Source organism: Trachurus trachurus (assembly GCF_905171665.1).
Source record: "Trachurus trachurus genome assembly, chromosome: 9".
Classification (NCBI taxonomy): domain Eukaryota; kingdom Metazoa; phylum Chordata; class Actinopteri; order Carangiformes; family Carangidae; genus Trachurus; species Trachurus trachurus.
In genome coordinates, this window is record NC_139895.1 from 9,291,758 (window position 1) to 9,312,240 (window position 20,483).

At 45.7% G+C, this 20,483-nt stretch overlaps 2 protein-coding genes across 2 annotated transcripts in view; one reads left to right on the plus strand and one right to left on the minus strand.

Annotated features, from left to right (window-relative positions):
- The window catches only part of LOC310991918 (C-X-C chemokine receptor type 4-like), a gene marked incomplete at both ends in the record, with an annotated part of 67,639 nt that overhangs the window by 45,086 nt on the left and 2,070 nt on the right, over nucleotides 1–20,483 (minus strand).
- Nucleotides 9,129–19,351, plus strand: LOC310991840 (NXPE family member 3-like; the record flags this gene model as incomplete). Its single annotated transcript, XM_083979771.1, has 11 exons — nucleotides 9,129–9,509; nucleotides 10,462–10,757; nucleotides 11,200–11,270; nucleotides 12,922–13,201; nucleotides 13,691–13,986; nucleotides 14,639–14,748; nucleotides 14,970–15,083; nucleotides 15,482–15,635; nucleotides 15,908–16,018; nucleotides 18,536–18,730; nucleotides 18,810–19,351. The coding sequence occupies exons 1-11, from the start codon at nucleotides 9,132–9,134 to the stop codon at nucleotides 19,349–19,351; spliced, it is 2,547 nt and encodes an 848-aa protein (XP_083835897.1). The 5' UTR covers nucleotides 9,129–9,131.

Here is a 20,483-nt window from a genome sequence, read left to right on the forward strand (position 1 = left end):
TAAAATCACAATTTAAATCGAATCGGCATCCAAAAAATCGTAGAAGAATCGAATCGGGAGAAAAGCATATCATCCCAGCCCTACTTCTATCTGAAGACCGGCTGTCACGCTGCAGATTGCTGAGTTGAGATCATCACAATTTGAACAATAGGTGAAGATGGACTCTCTGACGGTGGTGTCAGAGAGGAGAATGCTTCACAAGGTGAAAGCCATCCTGAACAATGTGTCCAACCCGCTCCATGACGTGCTGGTCAGACACAAGAGTTCTTTCAGCACCAGACTGATCGCACAACAATGCACCACAGAGCGACACAGAAAATCATTCCTGTCTGTGGCCATCAAACTGTACAACTCCTCACTCTGAGTGTCAGACACTCTCAGTCAGTGGCCTAGCCCTTAAACTAACTCTCAACTCCAATTGAGCCCCATGTTAAAATAGCTAAATTTACATCTTAAAAAAACATATTTACAGCCTGGTACATTTTATTTTTTTGGTCTCTACCGATAGTTTCCACCTCCGTGAACACTGTGGGGGGGGGGGGGGGGGATTTTTTTGTAGCTACCACAACCGTTTTAGTATTGTTTATGCTTCAAATTCATGCATAAATTACGTTGAGTGACAGGTTCACAGAGAGTTTACCAGCCGTTAATTGGTTGCTCCGAGTTCAGTGGGCGGGTTCTCAGCCTCTACCACCACCTCTCCAAATATGGCAAGTAGACGCCACCTAAAATCCAAGATGGCGCAGTTCAAACCCCCGTAGTAGCGGCACAAAACAGACTTCCCCAAACCAATGGATGACGGTGCTAGGCCTACGTCCATTCTTTTTACAGTCTATGTTGTTTTCCAATACTTTCGAACATGCATGGGTGGGACTCCTGGTCCTCTGTAGCCTCTCATATTTCTCATATTTCGATTGGCCCCTCTCTGGGCCAATCGTCACCTCTCTTCTGTGTCTGCAGCTGAGCAAGCACTGTGGGCCGAGCAGATGCATGTCTCTCTCCCCGGGCCGGGAGAGTTATAATAGTTACCAAGGAAAGGTGAGGCGTGGCCAAAAAAAAAAAAAAAGTTAAATAAATAAATAAAATAAATAACACCGTCCATCGGCCCGTTAGTGACTGGCCCACTGGGAAAAGTCCCTGTACTCCTACTGAGTTTGTGAATCGTTGGGCGTGACCTAAAACATGTTTTGTGTATTGTTTTGGCACGATTGGCAGAGGAGATAAAATGTAGAGGCTGTTGCCAGAGGCTGTTGCCAGCGGCTGCGGTTGATTTCTAATGTGACTTCTTTTCATTTTTTAGTCCTACAGTGACTACGAGCCTGACAGGCACGACAAATTATTTGGATAGTGAGGATTTTACAATTTGAGTTTTACATTATTTCGCAAGAACAAGTTGTGGGTTACAACTTTTTTTGTTTGATTTTTTAATTCCAGTTCCAGATTAACTGGCCACAGTGGGTTGCAGCAGCCAGAGAAGAAATTAAGACAATTTCCTGATCAGGATGGTCCAAGCTTGTAAAACGAGGGAGGCAAACTTTTGCCTTCCAAAGTACGGAGTCTTCTTCCTGTTAATAGCTGCCTTCGTTTTAATCAATGTGCTACATGACATCTACTTAGAGGAAAGGAGGACCTGCCCTTTTGAAAAAAGCCAATCTAAGGTAAAGTAAATTTAACATAATTTGAATTTGTGTTATTAACAATTCAATTTCAAATTTGTATGTTACACAAATAGGTTTAGTTTGGAATGAATTTGTGTTTTTTTGTGTGTGATTTTTTTCCCCAACAAGAATAATAAAGTAATGCAAGGCAATCTATTTGACCCTTCGCCAACCCCTCCCACAAACGGCTATTGTCCAATCCTACGTTAGCAATCGTAACTATAGGCCTGGCAAGCTTTCGGCCGTGAGTCATTAGATGTTCAGATACGAGCAGACTTTTTTTTCGACTTGAGCAAGTGTAAATATGGGATAACCATATGTTCACCTCCGAAATGACAGCTGTACTTTTACGGCTTTTACCTGGGCTTTTAGGCGAGGGATCCTCCAGGCAGGGACATAGACTGTAAAAAGAATGGACGTAGCACCTATGACGTCACCCATTGGTTTGGGGGAGTCTGTTTTGTGCTGCTACTACGGGGGTTTGAACCACGCCATGTTGGATTTTACTTGCCATATTTGGAGAGGTGCAGCCGTTAGCTGGCCGAGAACCCGCCCACTGGCCTTGAAGCAGCGGTCTCCGGACCTGTCACTCAACGTTTCCGCGCCCTAATTGGCCAGAATTTTAAACCTAATAATAGTAAAAGGGTAGAGTTTAAAAAAAATTCACCCCCCTCAGAGTGTGTGTGGGGGTAGAAACTATCGGTTGAGACCAAAAAACGTAATGGTACCAGGCTTTGATCATGTTTATTGAGGATGTAAAGTCGGCTATTTTAACATGGGGGTCTATGGAGAGTTGCTCCCTTCTGGTACCAGCCCCCAGCGACAGCAGAGGGGATTGCAGTTTTTTGAACGCGGAAGTGAGCGTCACTTCTCAGACCGGGGCAGGGACTGCTTTCACTGATACAGTGGTGGGAGAAAAAAAACAGCAGCGAAAGCTGTATGTGGTTCACAATCGCCTAAAAACTTGCAGTTTGACAACGTTTCATGACCAGTGAGATGACCTAAGTCTTCGTGGGTTGATAGACGGTAAAATTACCAGCCCTTACTGCTGCTCTTTACATTGTCCAGTCGTGTCGTTGAACAGATGTTTTATTCGGTAGCACTACATAATACGGCCCGCGACTTACAGCGTACCTACCGCTCTCTTGCCGCGTAGGTTGCCGCTTATTTCACACAAGTACTAAGTAACTGCAGCTCCCCCGTTTCCCCCGTGCATTTACAGTGTAACTAGGCTGCGTCTTAGCGCGTAATTTACATCCTGCTTCACACCAACTTCCACAGAAGTACAGGGTAACTCTCGCTGTTTTACAGTTTAACTAGGCTGCGTCTTGGCACGTAACTCCTGTCATACTTTACACCAAATTACACAGTAACTCTCGCTCACTCCGCCACTAATTACCCCGCATTTTACAGTATAACTAGGTTGTGTCTTAGAGCGTAACTCCCGTACAATTACGTCCTACTTTGCCCGGACTTACAGTGTAACTCCTGCCAGGTACATTAGAAATTAAATAGTCTACTGTACAATATGAGCACAGTTGCAATCCATGTTTTCCAAAAGTGTCAGCAGCGACATTTCACCTCTATTTCAGAGATTTATTATTCATTATTTAATTGTATGGTTTGGAATAGGTGAGAAATGGGTATAGAGTGTGGACATTTTCCAATACAGTAACAGGCTGGCTGGTAGTAAACTTACCTCTCTAAAATGCACATCTATGAAAGTCTAGTTCCGTCATCCAAGGGCAAAACACAAACTATACAGTAATACATCCACAATAATGAGTCATTCGGAGAGTTAGAAAATGTTTTTATTATTTATTAACCAGAAAACACATGACACATCCACATCCATGATCATTCATAAACTTTAAGTACAGTAAGTAGTACTGTAAGTGAGCACTGTTACCCCTCCTTAGTCTGCACCTACACTGTACTTGTCTTAGAATTACCCAGTAACTAGAGGGTAAAGGGCTGTATTATAAAGTAATGGCTGTTACTCCCTCCTTAGGCTGCACCTACACAGTAGATGTCATGCACCTACACTGTACTTGTCTTAGAGTTACCCAGTAACTAGAGGGTAAAGGGCTGTATTATAAAGTAACGGCTGTTACTCCCTCCTTAGGCTGCACCTACACAGTAGATGTCATGCACCTACACTGTACTTGTCTTAGGCCCCGTCCAGACGAAGCCGTTTTTTTCGAATCCGGATAAATACTTTATCGGATTGGCCTCGCGTCCACACGGATACGGCGTTTTCAGGGGGTGAAAACGGTATTTTTTGAAAACGGGTCCCAGAGTGGGAAAATTTGAAAACGCCGCCCCAGCGTATCCGTCTGGACGGCCAATACGGGTTTTTTCAGAAACGATGATGTCATGCCCCCCGCCGCTCTACCTGTAACCTGAGACACACACACACACACACACACACACACACACCGCTGCAGCTGCTGCACACTGACAGTCTATGCACGTAACAACAACAACGGCCGACTAACGTCGCATCGCTCAGACGCTGCGGCTGAATCGCTCCTGTTTAATCATCACTGATCATCATATTTACTCTGACACGACTCCCTGTCAACATTTAATCCCATGTCTGAGTTTGAATACAGCGGGGAACTTCTTCTTCTATTGAATTACAGCGGGGACTTCCCGTCTTCTTCAGCTGTCTTAAGTGTTTATGTGTGGCAGGCAGCGCTGCAGCGACACACACACTCCACACACACGCCTGCAGTATGTAGGTACTACAGCGTTTTGGGTCGTTTTCACTGGATCAGTGTGGACGCAGATATTTCTGAAAACGATGCCGTGTTTACGGAGATTTTTTTCAAAACGATTAAGAAAAAGATCGGATTCGGTGAAGCCGCGTTTTCGTGTGGATGGGGCCTTAGAGTTACCCAGTAAGTAGAGGGTAACGGGCTGTATTATAAAGTAATGGCTGTTACTCCCTCCTTAGTCTGCACCTACACAGTAGCTGTCATGCACCACCTGTTATTCCCTCTTTAGAGTGCAAATACACTGTAATTGTCCTGCAACTACAATGTAGTTGTCCTGGAGTTACCCAGTAACTACAAGGTAGCGGGCTGTATTATAAAGTATTCTTTGTTATTCCCTCCTTAGTGTGCAAATACACTGTAATTGTCTGGGAGTTACCCAGTACCTTCTACTACAGCTGTAACTACTGTCTAAGTAGAACCAGTAAGTTAGAACACAGTTTGTTTCACGAGATAACATCATCTGAAAGTACAGTAATACAAAGACAAAACTAACTGAAGTGTCCCTGACATCATAAAATAACAGATTTGTACTGGCTTTTGTTATTTACATTAAAGTTCAGTTTTGTTCCTTCTGTTATAAACTGTTTCATTTAGTTTTGATCCATCTGTCTGGTCCTTCTAGGTCTAAAATAGTCAGTCAAGTCAGTTTCATTTGACAAAATGTACTTTCTAAGTTAGAAGAGTCAAGTTGAAAAGATCGTTGTGATACTACTATCACACCGGAGTGTGACACTCAGTAATGGAGAATGGATGGGCTCCTCCATAAAAGGTGATCTTGATCTTGATCCAGCTCCTTGGGTCAAGGCAGAGATCAGGGTCATGGGTGGCGTGCCATCTCCCTCGTCAGGTACCATTTTCATGGCATCTCAAAAACCTCACCTGTGTAGAAACATAATTATATATTGTATCATCAACTTCATCACATAAATGCATCACTGTAAAACAAAGTGAGAAAATTAATAACTTTGAACGGTACAGTTTTTCTCATCATGGAATACTTAATCCCGGTTTTACCTTTCACATCATAAATCATTAGCCTTGATTTTTAAGCATATTAATCAATTACAAATTATACATATTTTTTTCTTTAACTATTGAGTAGCCTAAATATTTTAACCATTTAAAACCAACCAACCAACCAACCAAGAGGTTGATAACACGGTGAAACTGCCGTCGCACAGGTCCTCGGCAGAGCGATAGATATAACAGAGTGGCGACAGTTTCACCGCTTTATAATACAGCCCGTTCAACCTCTTGGTGAGTTAAGTAGCTATGCTAACGCAGCTAGCAATGTTAGCTTGTGCTAAAGATAATAGTGTGTGTTTTCCCCTGCACCACGCTAACCGGGAACTGTATTTGTGTTAGTACTGTACACATTAGCTCCATTAGCTAACGTTACTGTTGGTCATGAATGTTATGATGAATACAGTCAAGAGTAACTTTAACAGTTAATGTACTGGTGCAGCCTACAGTTGTGAAACAGTATGGTAATAGCATTGATTTTGTAAAATTGAAGATTTTTAAATGGTTAAAATATTTACTCAATAGTTAAAGAAAAAAATATGTATAATTTGTAATTGATTAATATGCTTAAAAATCACAAGTTATGGTTTAAAAGGCTAATGATTTATGATGTGAAAGGTAAAACCGGGATTAAGTATTCCATGATGAGAAAAACTGTACCGTTCAAAGTTATTAATTTTCTCACTTTGTTTTACAGTGATGCATTTATGTGATGAAGTTGATGATACAATATATAATTATGTTTCTACACAGGTGAGGTTTTTGAGATGCCATGAAAATGGTACCTGACGAGGGAGATGGCACGCCACCCATGACCTTGATCTCTGCCTTGACCCAAGGAGCTGGATCAAGATCAAGATCACCTTTTATGGAGGAGCCCATCCATTCTCCATTACTGAGTGTCACACTCCGGTGTGATAGTAGTATCACAACGATCTTTTCAACTTGACTCTTCTAACTTAGAAAGTACATTTTGTCAAATGAAACTGACTTGACTAACTATTTTAGACCTAGAAGGACCAGACAGATGGATCAAAACTAAATGAAACAGTTTATAACAGAAGGAACAAAACTGAACTTTAATGTAAATAACAAAAGCCAGTAGAAATCTGTTATTTTATGATGTCAGGGACACTTCAGTTAGTTTTGTCTTTGTATTACTGTACTTTCAGATGATGTTATCTCGTGAAACAAACTGTGTTCTAACCTACTGGTTCTACTTAGACAGTAGTTACAGCTGTAGTAGAAGGTAGGAGGGAATAACAGGGAATACTTTATAATACAGCCCGCTACCTTGTAGTTACTGGGTAACTCCAGGACAACTACATTGTAGTTGCACGACAATTACAGTGTATTTGCACTCTAAGGAGGGAATAACAAAGAATACTTTATAATACAGCCCGTTACCCTCTAGTTACTGGGTAGCTCTAAGACAAGTACAGTGTAGGTGCGTGACATCTACTGTGTAGGTGCAGCCTAAGGAGGGAGTAACAGCCGTTACTTTATAATACAGCCCTTTACCCTCTAGTTACTGGGTAACTCTAAGACAAGTACAGTGTAGGTGCATGACATCTACTGTGTAGGTGCAGCCTAAGGAGGGAGTAACAGCCGTTACTTTATAATACAGCCCTTTACCCTCTAGTTACTGGGTAACTCTAAGACAAGTACAGTGTAGGTGCAGACTAAGGAGGGGTAACAGTGCTCACTTACAGTACTACTTACTGTACTTAAAGTTTATGAATGATCATGGATGTGGATGTGTCATGTGTTTTCTGGTTAATAAATAATAAAAACATTTTCTAACTCTCCGAATGACTCATTATTGTGGATGTATTACTGTATAGTTTGTGTTTTGCCCTTGGATGACAGAACTAGACTTTCATAGATGTGCATTTTAGAGAGGTAAGTTTACTACCAGCCAGCCTGTTACTGTATTGGAAAATGTCCACACTCTATACCCATTTCTCAAATGTCGCTGCTGACACTTTTGGAAAACATGGATTGCAACTGTGCTCATATTGTACAGTAGACTATTTAATTTCTAATGTACCTGGCAGGAGTTACACTCTAAGTCCGGGCAAAGTAGGACGTAATTGTACGGGAGTTACGCTCTAAGACACAACCTAGTTATACTGTAAAATGCGGGGTAATTAGTGGCGGAGTGAGCGAGAGTTACTGTGTAATTTGGTGTAAAGTATGACAGGAGTTACGTGCCAAGACGCAGCCTAGTTAAACTGTAAAACAGCGAGAGTTACCCTGTACTACTGTGGAAGTTGGTGTGAAGCAGGATGTAAATTACGCGCTAAGACGCAGCCTAGTTACACTGTAAATGCACGGGGGAAACAGGGGGGAAAGTGAGCTGCAGTTACTCAGTACTTGTGTGAAATAAGCAGCAACCTACGCGGCAAGAGAGCGGTAGGTACGCTGTAAGTCGCGGACCGTATTATGTAGTGCTACCTTTTCTTTTGTTTGATTTTTTAATTCCAGTTCCAGATTAACTGGTCACAGTAGGTTGCAGCAGCCAGAGAATAAATGAAGACAGATTCCTGATCAGGATGGTCCAGGCTTGTAAAAGAAGGAAGTCAAATTATGGAGTCATCTTCCTGTTACTGGCTGCGTTCCTTTTAATCTATGTGCTACATGACATCATCTTAGAGGAGAGGACCTGCCCTTTTGAAAAAAGCTATTCTGAGGTGAAGTAAATTTAACATAATTTGTGTTATTAAAGGGATAGTTCAACATTTTGGCAAATTGGCCCATTGCCATAATCGCTATAGTCATAGCAGTAGGTTCATTACCTTTAATTGTAGATGTAAGCTATTTTCAGTACGGCGGAGCGCAGCAGCTGGCTGCTCAGAGCTACGCTATGGAGGCTAATGGGATTTCTTGGTTTCCCTCATTAAACTCATCAAATTCAACATCCCAAAACTCCACAGCGCTTTTGTAAACAAGTTGTGACCTGCACAACCACCACGCTATGAGATAATGACGGAACGATACGAAACGGAGCCGTTTTCGAGGTAAATACAGGGTAAATACGGAGACTGCTTGCTGAAAAACTGTCCCTGAACGCAACGCGCATCAGCGGTTTTGTATGAATTTACCTCGAAAACGGCTCCGTTTCGTATCGTTCCGTCATTATCTCATAGCGTGGTGGTTGTGCAGCTCACAACTTGTCTACAAAAGCGCTGTGGAGTTTTGGGATTTTGTATTTGATGAGTTTGATGAGGGAAACCAAGAAATTCCATTAGCCTCCATAGCGTAGCTCTGAGCAGCCAGCTGCTGCGCTCCGCCGTACTAAAAATAGCTTACACCTACAATTAAAGGTAACGAACCTACTGCTATGACTATAGCAATTATGGCAATGGGCCAATTTGCCAAAATGTTGAACTATCCCTTTAACAATTAAGTTTCAGGTTTGTGTGTGCGTGCGCTGTACCTTACCAGAAGAGTCAGGGGAGAAAAGTCCCTGCAGGCTTAGTGTAGTTAAGTCAGTGTGAATGCAAAACTTCAACACCAACACCACAAGTGACCAACAGTAATTTTGTTCCGTGTGGCAGGAAACATCTTCTTCACTGGCTCATTTGTTTCCAATACTTTCTCTCCGTCTCACTTTCAGCATGAAGTCAACTCCACCATGATCCTCCCAAAAGTTTTAACCGACCCTTACATGCATCACGGCTTCTGCACCTTCAAGCCACTGACCACGAAGGACGCTCAGGAAGAGGACCTCATACTGGACTCCATTGCGTGGCCTGAAACCGCAGCTCTGGTTTCTTTGGAGCAGACCAGCGATCCTGCTCACAGCACCTTCACACTCCTCCCAAAGAAGGGAGGAGGACAGTGGCGTGTAGGAGATCAGCTGGAGGTTATGATTAAAATGTACGACTACCGAGGCCAACCCAAGCAATCTGGGGGGGACTTCTTAGTCAGCCGTCTACATAACCAGGAGCTTGGTGCAGGTGTGGCTGGGCAAATGGAGGATCACCTCAATGGCTCCTATTCTGCTGTGTTCTCTTTGCTCTGGGAGGGGAGCGCTGAGGTTGAGGTGACGCAAAAAAAACTCAAGTTCAGTAATGTTGTAAGTAGGGATGTAACGATACACTCAACTCACGATTCAGTACGATTCACGATTTTTTGTTCACGATTACGATTTTCTCACGATTCTTTTTAAATCAAAATGAGCTACAGACAAATTATGACCTAATAAAATGATCTTTTATTCATAAGAGAAATTGCAACTGAAATAGTCACTTTTCATTACAGATACACTGCACATCACCATTTATCACCAATTCACGTCGGCTATCACTGCCACTGCGGTCAGTTGGAGCAGCTGTCCACTGCAATCAGAGCCTCGCACCGCTGCATGCCGCTGACCAACCATCAGCCTCAGCTCAGTCACTAACTCACCTCATCTACCGTGTTTATTGGTGATAAACAGGCATACTGCCTGTAATTAAAACCTGACCGGACCCAACACTGCCAGACTCATAAGCAACGAGCGACCGCAAGGGGGGTACTGAGGGACGAGAGAAAAGAGAGTGAATGGGCTCTTTGCACAGCTCCACTACTTCCTGAACTTAATGCTGCTCCTTTATTTCCTGTCTTAGATTATTGGACAACCTGATTAATCCAGGTGTACCGTGTGTCTGACCATTGTGACTATACTCAGACACACCTGAATTAATCAGTTTGTCCAATAATGTAAGACAGGAAACAAAGGAGCAGCATCGTTGTCTGGTGTCGAACAAGTGAATCAACCAGTGACTTTTGAGATAATGTAACCTACTTCTCACCAGAGACTTTGTTCTTACACAATGCGTTTTTTTTATTTATTTCAACCGATGCAAGTCGTCACGCATTTGTACTGATTTTTATTCGTGTCACGATGCATTGTTACATCCCTAGTTGTAAGTCTTTATTCAAATTGAACCCCACGCCCTCTCAATGCCTGTGATGGTTTTCTCAGTGAAAGCTCTGTTTCTCTATCCCATCAGGTGACACTGGTTCACTCTAGTGAGGCTGTGACCGTCCTGCAAAGACTGACCAGGGAACAGCCAGACAGGGTTTACTTTCAAAGCACCTTCCGCTCAGGCTCGGTGTCTGAGACGACCACCTGTAACGTCTGTCTGCCTCCGACCCAGCAGCCGCTGTGCAACTACACTGACGTCAAAACAAGTGAACCGTGGTTCTGCTACAAGCCAAAGAAGCTGAGCTGTGACACCAGGGTCACACACTCTATGGGAGGGTTCAAAAGAAATCTCACTGCTAAGGAGGAGCAGCTTTTTCAAAGGTGAGGGAGCAGAGAGACACGTGCGACCGGCTTTTTGAATGACTTTACACCTTATCATGTATACGTTTGTATATATTTGTTATTCAAAATTGTGTTTCTTTTTCTTTATTTTAACTATTGGTCGTATTATTCTATTTGTATTGTGTATTGTGTGTTATATGTTTGCTGCTGTAAGACAGTCATTTCCCAGCCTGGGATCAAGAAAGTGTATCTTCATTTTAGTCTTAATCTTAATTTGGAATACATACATATACAGTAGAGTATTACCTATAGCTAGTAGCTAGTAGATGTGCATATTTAAAATGGATGTACCTTGTGCAGCACTTTGGGCAACTAAGGTTGTTTTTAAATGTGCTATATAAATACATTTTGAGTTGAGTTGAGCACAAATCAAGCAGTCTGCTGTAACCCATCTTATTATGTTCATTTTGTTTTCCATCAGTCAAGTCAACATGAAAGTCTCTATTAATGCTTCAGGACCTGCCAGTGTCACTGCGCTGCCAAAAACAACAGGTAAAGCAGGATTTTTACAACAATGATCACTGTTGTTCTACTTTAAATATGCAACAGGTTGTTGTTAGAGGTAAATCAGTCAGGAAGCTTTATGCATACAGTACCCATGTTTCTTTATATGTGTGGGCAAAGGTGAGTATATGCTGCTACATCAGTGTTTGTATTCACTGATTCCATATTTTTTGCATACTTGTGTGTGTTTCTTGTGGCTAAAGGAAAGCAAAGGAAAATTACCTGCACAACAGACAATAATAATAATTGTCATTGCACAAAAATAAGTACAGTGGAATTTAGAAGTGGAAGTGGAAGTGCATCCATGAAAACACCAATGCACAGTACATAAAATCCATACACTCATAAAAAAACCTAGTCAATAATAATAATAGGGCTGAATTGCCTTTCAGTTTAGCTCCTTCTTCACCACGACGGACCGATACAACGGCCGCATTACTGCGGCCGCTGCCCCGATCCGCCTGTCAATCTCACACTCCATCCTTCCCTCACTTGTGAACAAGACCCCAGGATACTTAAACTCCTCCACCTGAGGCAGGAACTCTCCCCCGACCTGGAGGGTGCAAGCCACCTTTTTCCGGTGGAGAACCATGGCCTCGGACTTAGAGGTGCTGATTCTCATCCCAGCTGCTTCACACTCAGCTGCAAACCTCCCCAGTGCATGCTGAAGGTCCTGGCTCGAGGGAGCCAACAAGACCACATCATCTGCAAAAAGCAGAGATGAAATCAAGTGGCTCCCGAACCGTACCCCCTCCGGCCCTTGGCTGCGCCTAGAAATTCTGTCCATAAAAATAATTAACAGAACCGGTGACAAAGGGCAGCCCTGCCGGAGTCCAACACGCACCGGGAACAGGTCTGACTTACTGTCGGCAATGCGAACCAAGCTCCTGCTCCGGTCATACAGGGACCGTACAGCCCTCAGCAGAGGGCCTCCGACCCTATACTCTCGGAGCACCTCCCACAGGATGCCACGTGGGACACGGTCGAAAGCCTTCTCCAAGTCCACAAAACACATGTGGACTGGTTGGGCAAACTCCCATGCACCCTCGAGCACCCTGCGATTGATCCACCGCGAAACTCGTTCATTTCACCAATATTTTGTTATGATAAACTAGTAGTACTAGTCCCCTCTAAATCCGAGATTAGCTGTTATCAACATCCGTGGTCTGCAGATTGACCTTCTAACCTCTGACCTGGATAATGTTCTGACAAGTCGGAAACACGCAGAAACCAACCGTAGCATTTGCGGTAGCAACAAGCCGCGCCGCACCGCGGTCAGAGATGACATCATCCACGTCAGAGGTTAGTAGGTCAACCTACAGACCACAGATGTTGATAACATGCCACCACGAGCTCGGAGGGGAATAGCACTAGCATATCATAACAAAATACTGGTGAAATGAACGAGTTTCGCGGCGGATAATGTGTGTAACGGGTATGGAGTGAACCCATATCCCTGCGCCTGACAGAACGGGTTCCAGCATCCTGAACAGGCGGGGGCAAGATGTGGGTCCCAGGACGAGCTGACGCATTGGCAGGCTGATCCGGGTGTTGCCGATGAAAGTTGGTCATGAGGGTGGAGTCTACAATATGGCGAGCAGGAACCCAGGACCTTTCCTCTGGACCGTAACCCTCCCAGTCCACAAGGTACTGGAGACCTCTACCGTGCCGACGAGAGCGTATCAGGCGCCGCACTGCATACACTGGACCACCATCAACGATACGTGGAGGGGGAGGTGGTGGTGCCGGAGGGACCAAGGGACTGTTGTGGACTGGATTAACCCTGGATACATGGAAGGTTGGGTGAACTCTCATGGAATGCGGGAGCTTCAACCGGACCGCCACTGGATTGATGACCTTCTGGATCGTGAAAGGCCCGATGAACTTTGGTGCCATCTTCCTGGACTCTACCCGAAGAGGTAAGTCTCGGGTGGAGAGCCACACTTGCTGTCCCGCTTGGTAGGTAGGTGCAGGTGTACGACGGCGATTGGCAGTAGCAGTATAGCGACCCACGGAACGAAGGAGGGTGGAGCGAGCTTGGAGCCATGTTCTGCGGCAGCGGCGGATGAAGACTTGGACAGACGGGCAGGAAATCTCCTTCTCCTGGGCTGGGAACAGTGGTGGTTGATAGCCGTAAGCACACTGAAATGGAGAGAGGCCGGTGGCAGAGCAGACAAGGGAGTTGTGCGCATATTCAACCCACAGTAGTTGTGACGACCAGGATGAGGGGTTCTGGGAGGCCATGCACCGTAGGGCTGTTTCCAGTTCCTGGTTCATACGCTCGGTCTGTCCATTGCTCTGTGGGTGGAATCCAGAAGACAGACTGGCGGTGGCACCCAGCAGACTGCAGAACTCCCTCCAAAACACAGACGAAAACTGGGGACCACGGTCTGACACCACATCAACAGGAAGGCAGTGCAGGCGGAATGCATGGAGCAGGACCAACTGAGCAGTCTCTTTAGCTGTGGGGAGCTTGGGCAGAGGCACAAAGTGGACCATCTTGCTGAAGCGGTCCACGATGGTCAGGATGACAGTGTGGCCGTCAGAGGTGGGAAGACCAGTAACAAAGTCCAAGGATATGTGGGACCATGGGCGATGAGGAATAGGAAGAGGTTGAAGCAGCCCAGCAGGAGGCCGGCGGGAGGATTTGTGTTGATTGCAGGTTGGACAGGCTTTGACGAATTCCTGGATGTCCTCCTGCAAGGTGGGCCACCAGAAACGTTGGAGAACAGCATGCCGTGTCCGTAGAACACCAGGGTGGCAGGAGAGCTTGGAGGAGTGGGCCCATAGTAGCACATCTGACCTCAAGGCTGGAGGAACGAAAAGGCAGTTAGACGGGCAGGAGCTGGGACCTGGCTGTCCTTCTGTGGCCGCTCTCACCCTCTCCTCTATGTCCCAGGTCAATGAGGCAACAAGGCAAGACATAGGGAGGATGGACTCAGGTTTTTCAGCAGAATCCTCTGTCCTCTGGAACTGGCGGGAAAGGGCATCGGGCTTAACGTTGCGGGATCCTGGACGGTAAGAGAGGGTGAAGTTGAAGCGGGTAAAAAACAGGGACCAGCGGGCCTGACGAGAGTTGAGTCTCTTAGCGGAGCGTATATACTCCAAATTCTTGTGATCTGTCCATACAAGAAAAGGCTCCTTGGTGCCCTCCAACCAATGGCGCCACTCTTCTAGTGCCATCTTAACTGCCAGCAGTTCCCTGTTGCCAATGTCATAATTTCTCTCAGCAGGGGTCAGGCGGCGAGAGAAGAAAGCACAGGGATGGAGCTTATGGTCAGTACCAGAGCGCTGAGACAGGACAGCCCCCACCCCAACATCTGAGGCGTCCACCTCGACCACAAACTGACGTTCAGAGTCAGGCATCAGGAGGATGGGTGATGAGGTGAACCGATCCTTGAGGGTCTTGAAGGCTGCTGCAGCTGGAGGTGACCACTGGAAGGGCACTTTGGAGGAGGTCAGGGCGGTGAGAGGGGCTGCCACAGAGCTGTAGTTGCGGATAAAGCGACGGTAAAAGTTTGCAAACCCCAGGAAGCGCTGAAGCTGTTTGCGGTTTTCAGGGACAGGCCAGGAAGTGACAGCAGAGACTTTGGCTGGGTCCATCTGGATGTTGCCTTGGGCCACAATGTTTCCCAGAAAAGACACTGAAGAGACATGGAATTCACATTTTTCTGCTTTCACAAAAAGGGAATTCTCCAGGAGGCGCTGAAGGACGGACTGGACATGATGGATGTGCTGCTCCTTGGACCGGGAGAAGATGAGGATGTCATCGAGATAAACAAAAACATATCGATTGAGCAGGTCTCTGAGCACATCGTTTATCATTGCTTGGAAGACGGCAGGGGCGTTGGTCAGGCCGAACGGCATTACGAGATACTCGTAGTGTCCAGTTGGGGTGTTGAATGCCGTCTTCCACTCATCTCCCTCTCTGATGCGGACGAGGTGGTAGGCGTTGCGCAGGTCTAGTTTGGAGAAGATGGTGGCCCCCTGGAGCAGTTCGAAGTCAGTGGAGATGAGTGGCAGTGGGTAACGGTTCTTTATGGTGATATCATTCAGTCCTCTGTAGTCGATGCAGGGTCTCAAAGTCTTGTCCTTCTTCTCGACGAAGAAAAACCCCGCTCCAGCAGGAGATGAAGAAGGACGAATGATGCCAGCGGCCAGGGAGTCATTGATGTAAGTCTCCATGACTTTTCTCTCAGGCTCAGAGAGAGAGCACAGGCGCCCCTTGGGAGGTGAGGTACCAGGCAGGAGATCTATGGCACAGTCGTAGCCGTGGGGGCAGTGACATGGCTCTGGCTTTACTGAAGACCTGGCGGAAATCATGGTACTCAGGTGGCACCCCGGAGAGGTCAGGTGAAGAGCTGGAGCAGGAGCTGGAGGAGTGAAGTGGAGCTGAGGCATGCTGCAGGCACCTCTGATGACAGGAGGAGCTCCACTCCAGGATGGCCCCAGTGACCCAGTCAATGTGAGGGTTGTGAAGACGAAGCCTTGGATACCCCAGGATGACAGGCAGGCAGGAAGAGCTTAGGATGTGGAACTGGACTGTCTTGTGATGATTACCAGAAAGCAGCAGGTGAACAGGAGAAGTCTGATGTGTGACAGTGCCCAAGATGTGTCCATCTAAGGCTCTAGCAGGAACGGGATGAGGCAAAGGAACCCGCTTGAGCCCCAGTTGAAGGACCACCTCCTCATCAATGATACAGACATCAGCCCCAGAGTCAATGAAGATAGCCAAGGTGTGGGGGCCATCTGGCAGGAGAAGACGGCCTTGGAACAGAGGTCTCTGGCTTTGGGGAGGTGACAGGGCAGTTGAGCTCACCAGGGTCTCCCCAACTACTGGTGAGCTCTGGCTTTTGCTGGACAGCTGGAGATGTAGTGTCCCGCTACCCCACAATAGGGACCCCCTCGAAAACGAGATGCTGCATCTCAAGGGGCTATCCTAAATAAACTTAAACTTAATAGAGGCAGAGATTAGACTTGCGGCGGCACTCTCTCTCTTCCTGGGAGAGGGAGGTGCGACCCAACTGCATGGGTTCAGGATCCTCAGCCTGCTGATGCGGTGGGGGGCAGTTGGCTGCTGTAGCACCCCCACGGGAGCGAGGTGGAAGAGAGCGTTGGGCCCCCCCTTGACGCTTCTCTCGTCGACGGGCCTGGAAACGTAGGTCAATGCGGATGGCCATATCAATCACCCCGTCCAAGGTGATGGGGGTGTCGTGTGAGACCAGTTCATCCTTAACTCATTGAGTGCCGCGCTCCTTTCCAAAGTTTTAGTCAAGTGTACCGGCAATTTAGACCATTTTTGACTTTTTATGTAGAGCCATAGTGTATTCTATATTATTGCCACCAACACATACTGTAGCTCAATTGAAAGGTTTAACTTTATGCTTCAAATGACCACAAACCGTTTGTTTCTACGTGCCTCTGTTCCTGAGAAAAGTCAAGCTAAACATGGCTGGGTTTCACCAAAATCCCTCCTTTTTTTCTAGAAAAGGAGATAGAGCGTCTTTTATGAAAGGTGCTCTGTTTGTGTCTGTCGCTCTTCTGACACTCGCATTTATGGATCAAAGGGCTCGTATAAGATAAATATACACAACAATTGTTGTTCTATTCACAAAACCACCATCGGGGGCGGGGGGGCGCCACTAAACAACAATAACACAGACGCGCCGTGCCGTGTCACAGCCTCTCGCCGTGGAACGTGAGGGTCAGTCGGCAACAGCGGCTCGGGAAGACCGGTCCCACCGGTGGTCGCGGTCCGTCTGTGGTACGGGTCGGTGACGGCGGTCTGCTTTGACCCAGAGACCATCAGATTTTACCGCGGGAGGACTTTGGGGAGGACACGGTGTTGCTCCAGATGAAGACCGGGCGGGACAGTCGGCTGAGAGCTTCCTGTTTCTGCTCCGAGCTGCTGCAGCCTCGCGGGTGAGAGCAGAGCAGCTGCGCTGCATCTGCGCTGCATCTGCATGCAGAACTCCGTTTGCAGAAGCCGAGTTATGACAAAAACTTCCACATCATGAGCTGTCATGAGACTTTGATCGTCATCCATTTCAGTTCTCCTCGTCGTAGAGTCCCCAAATTTACATATAATGTGTATTAAAGTGTCTATTTTCATAATTAAAAAAAAAAGCAAAAAACGAAAAATTTCGTTTTTGGCACTCAACGCATGGGAACGAAAAACGAGAAATTACGTGGTTGGCACTCAATGAGTTAATATAGTCAGCCAAACCGTGGAGGAAGGCCTCACAGAGGGCGGAACTGTTCCAACTGCTTCGGCTGGCTCTGGTGCGGAAGTCAATTGAATAGTCTGCCACCGTTCGCTCGCCTTGCTTCAGTCCCATCAGTCCCCTTGTTGACTCGGAACCACAATTCTCGAACCCAAAAACCTTGCGAAGCTCGGCAGCAAACAGATCAAAGGAAGCACAGGCTGGAGACCGTCTCTCCCACTCAGCTGTTCCCCAATGTCGAGCTCTGCCTGTCAGGTGGTTGATGACAAATGCTACCTTTGGCTGAGCAGCAGAGCAGGGGAGGAGCAGAGCAGACTGTGACAATGTGTTATTTAGAGGCTGCACTGCGTGCCCGTTGTTCTCGCATTATACAGATATATACAGCTCTCGGCTGGATCTAATTTCGTCGGAACGACTTGTAATGACACCAAAGTTATCTGGGTGAGTAAATGATTGTACTTTATGCTAGAAATAAGGTCCAGATTGTAAAAAACAGTAATTATCTTTTAAGCCCCCAACAACATAGCTCCTAGGATCATTCGGGTGCTCAAACCCCTCCACCATGATAAGTTGGCAGTTCAAGGAACAATGCAGTAATAATGTTCTATATTCATATTGCACTTTATGTTAACACTCAGTGATAAAAAAAAGACAAGCTTTTGTTGTTTAAACTCATTTATGTGTCTATTCATTGATTCAGTCATACCAAAATCCATTTAAATTGAAAAATGTTACTAATCGTGTCAAATATTGATATGCGATTAATTGAGATTAATTAATTACAGAGGCAATTTTAATCGAGTCCCACCACTAAATAATAATAATGTAATGATAGGAGGATAAATAAATGCAGATAATGGCCGATACATACATATTGGACAGGCAGAGGGAGAGAGATGGGCATAGGGAGGTTAAGAGACTGTTGGCTGGTTCTAATAAAGATTTGTTTTTTAACACATTGACCTGAGCCCAAAATTAAAAAAAGAAAACTTACTGACGTCTATCCTTCACACTTCCCCTCATGTCCAGTAGAAGTGAACAGTGATGTGAAGTCTGGACACACCGGCTATTACTACAAAGGAAGTTGGAGAGCACTGAGGGGAGCCCAGGTTCAACAGTTCAACAACTCCACCATCGGTGACTGTCTGAGAGGCATGCAGGTCCACCTTTATGGAGACTCCACTGTCAGACAGTGGTTTGAACACCTCATTGAAGCAGTACCAGGTACCTGATCTGCGGGTATTTCTTCTGTTTGATGTTAGTCTCACTGTGGACTAATACGTTTCTTGTTGAATGCTTCCAGATCTCATTCAGTTCGACCTGCACAGTCTGAAGCAAGCTGGACCTGTCATGGCTTTACATAATGCTCGCAACATCTTGGTGACGTACCGCTGCCATGGTCCTCCTATTCGCTTTGGTAATGTTCCCACCAGCCAGCTCCGTTACATCGCCAATGAACTAGACAGTTTAACTGGAGACAGAAGCACTGTTGTAGTTATTGGCATCTGGTCTCACTTAAGCACTTACCCCATTGAGGTACACATCCGCAGGCTGCAGAGCATCCGCAGGGCTGTGGTGCGGCTGCTGGACAGAGCTCCAGACACAGTGGTCATCATCCGCACCGCAAACCCTAAAGCACTGACGCTTGATGTTACACTGACCAACAGCGACTGGTACTCTCTGCAGGGTGATAAAGTGCTCAGAACCATTTTCAAAGGACTGAACGTTCATCTGGTGGATGCCTGGGAGATGGTCCTGGCCCACCACCTGCCACACAACCTCCACCCAGAGCCTCCCATCATTAAAAACATGATTGATGTCGTTTTGTCCCACACATGCCCTTAATAGGGCAGTTAGATGTATGTGTGTGTGTGTGTGTGTGTGTGTGTGTGTTTGTTGGGAAAGGAGAGAAGATTCATAGACACATCTAGTTTTTCTAATCTTCTTCTGAGCCAGCACAAAATAAAGGGTTTGCGTCAGCTTTACCAAATAACGACTGCTGAATCATCTCATTTAAGGAGGAACTATGCAAGACTTTTACTATGCTTCATTTTTACCTTAATTAATTGTGATGGTTAAATAAATGACTTGTAACTTGTTATAGGGAGAATGGAGGCTCTCTGCCTTCCTAGCGTCTCTTGGCTGAAAACCAACCTTGTAAGATCAGAGCCTCCGACCCCGTGTCCCAGCTCTCGTCTGAGGAGTTTAAAAAAAAGCTATAAAAAGCTAATTTTCTGATTTATTCTGTTTCTATTCTAGTAATATGCATTATTCACTGTTGTTTTATTAAGCCATGTTCCAAGTTCAAGTTCAAGTGAGCTTTATTATATAGTTAGTGAACTTTATTGTCAATCACACTATGTAACTGTGAATTACACAGGGGATCGAAATTACGTTTCCCGAAACTCCAAATGTACAAATTAACATTCAACATACATTTACATTTTATTATATATATTATTATATTTTAACATTAAAAATGAACACAGATTGGGGCGGTGCGTGGCGCAGTGGTTAAAGCGGCCGTCCCATGTAGAGGCTACAGTCCTCAACGCAGGCGTCCCCGGTTTGAGTCCCGCGTCGGGCAGACCCTTCCTGCATGTCATTCCCCCTCTCTCTGCCTCCCCCTTTCCTGTCAATCTCACTGTGCTATCGAATAAAGGCAAAAAAGCCAAAAAAATATACTTTAAAAAAATGAACACAGATATCAACGATATTAAAAATAAGCTGAGATGTGAAGACAGACAGACAATGGTCTATGATATTGTGATGAAATAATAAAGTGCAATGTGAAAAGTGCAGAAGCAGCAAAGACGTGTATGTTATACTGTATGTATGTTCACGGGTGTTGCAAGTAACATAAACTAACTAAAACAAACAAAACAGCGACACATCCAATCCAACAGGTCAGACCGTATTACGTAATGACAGAGAATGGAGCACACGCGCACACACACACACACACACACACACACAC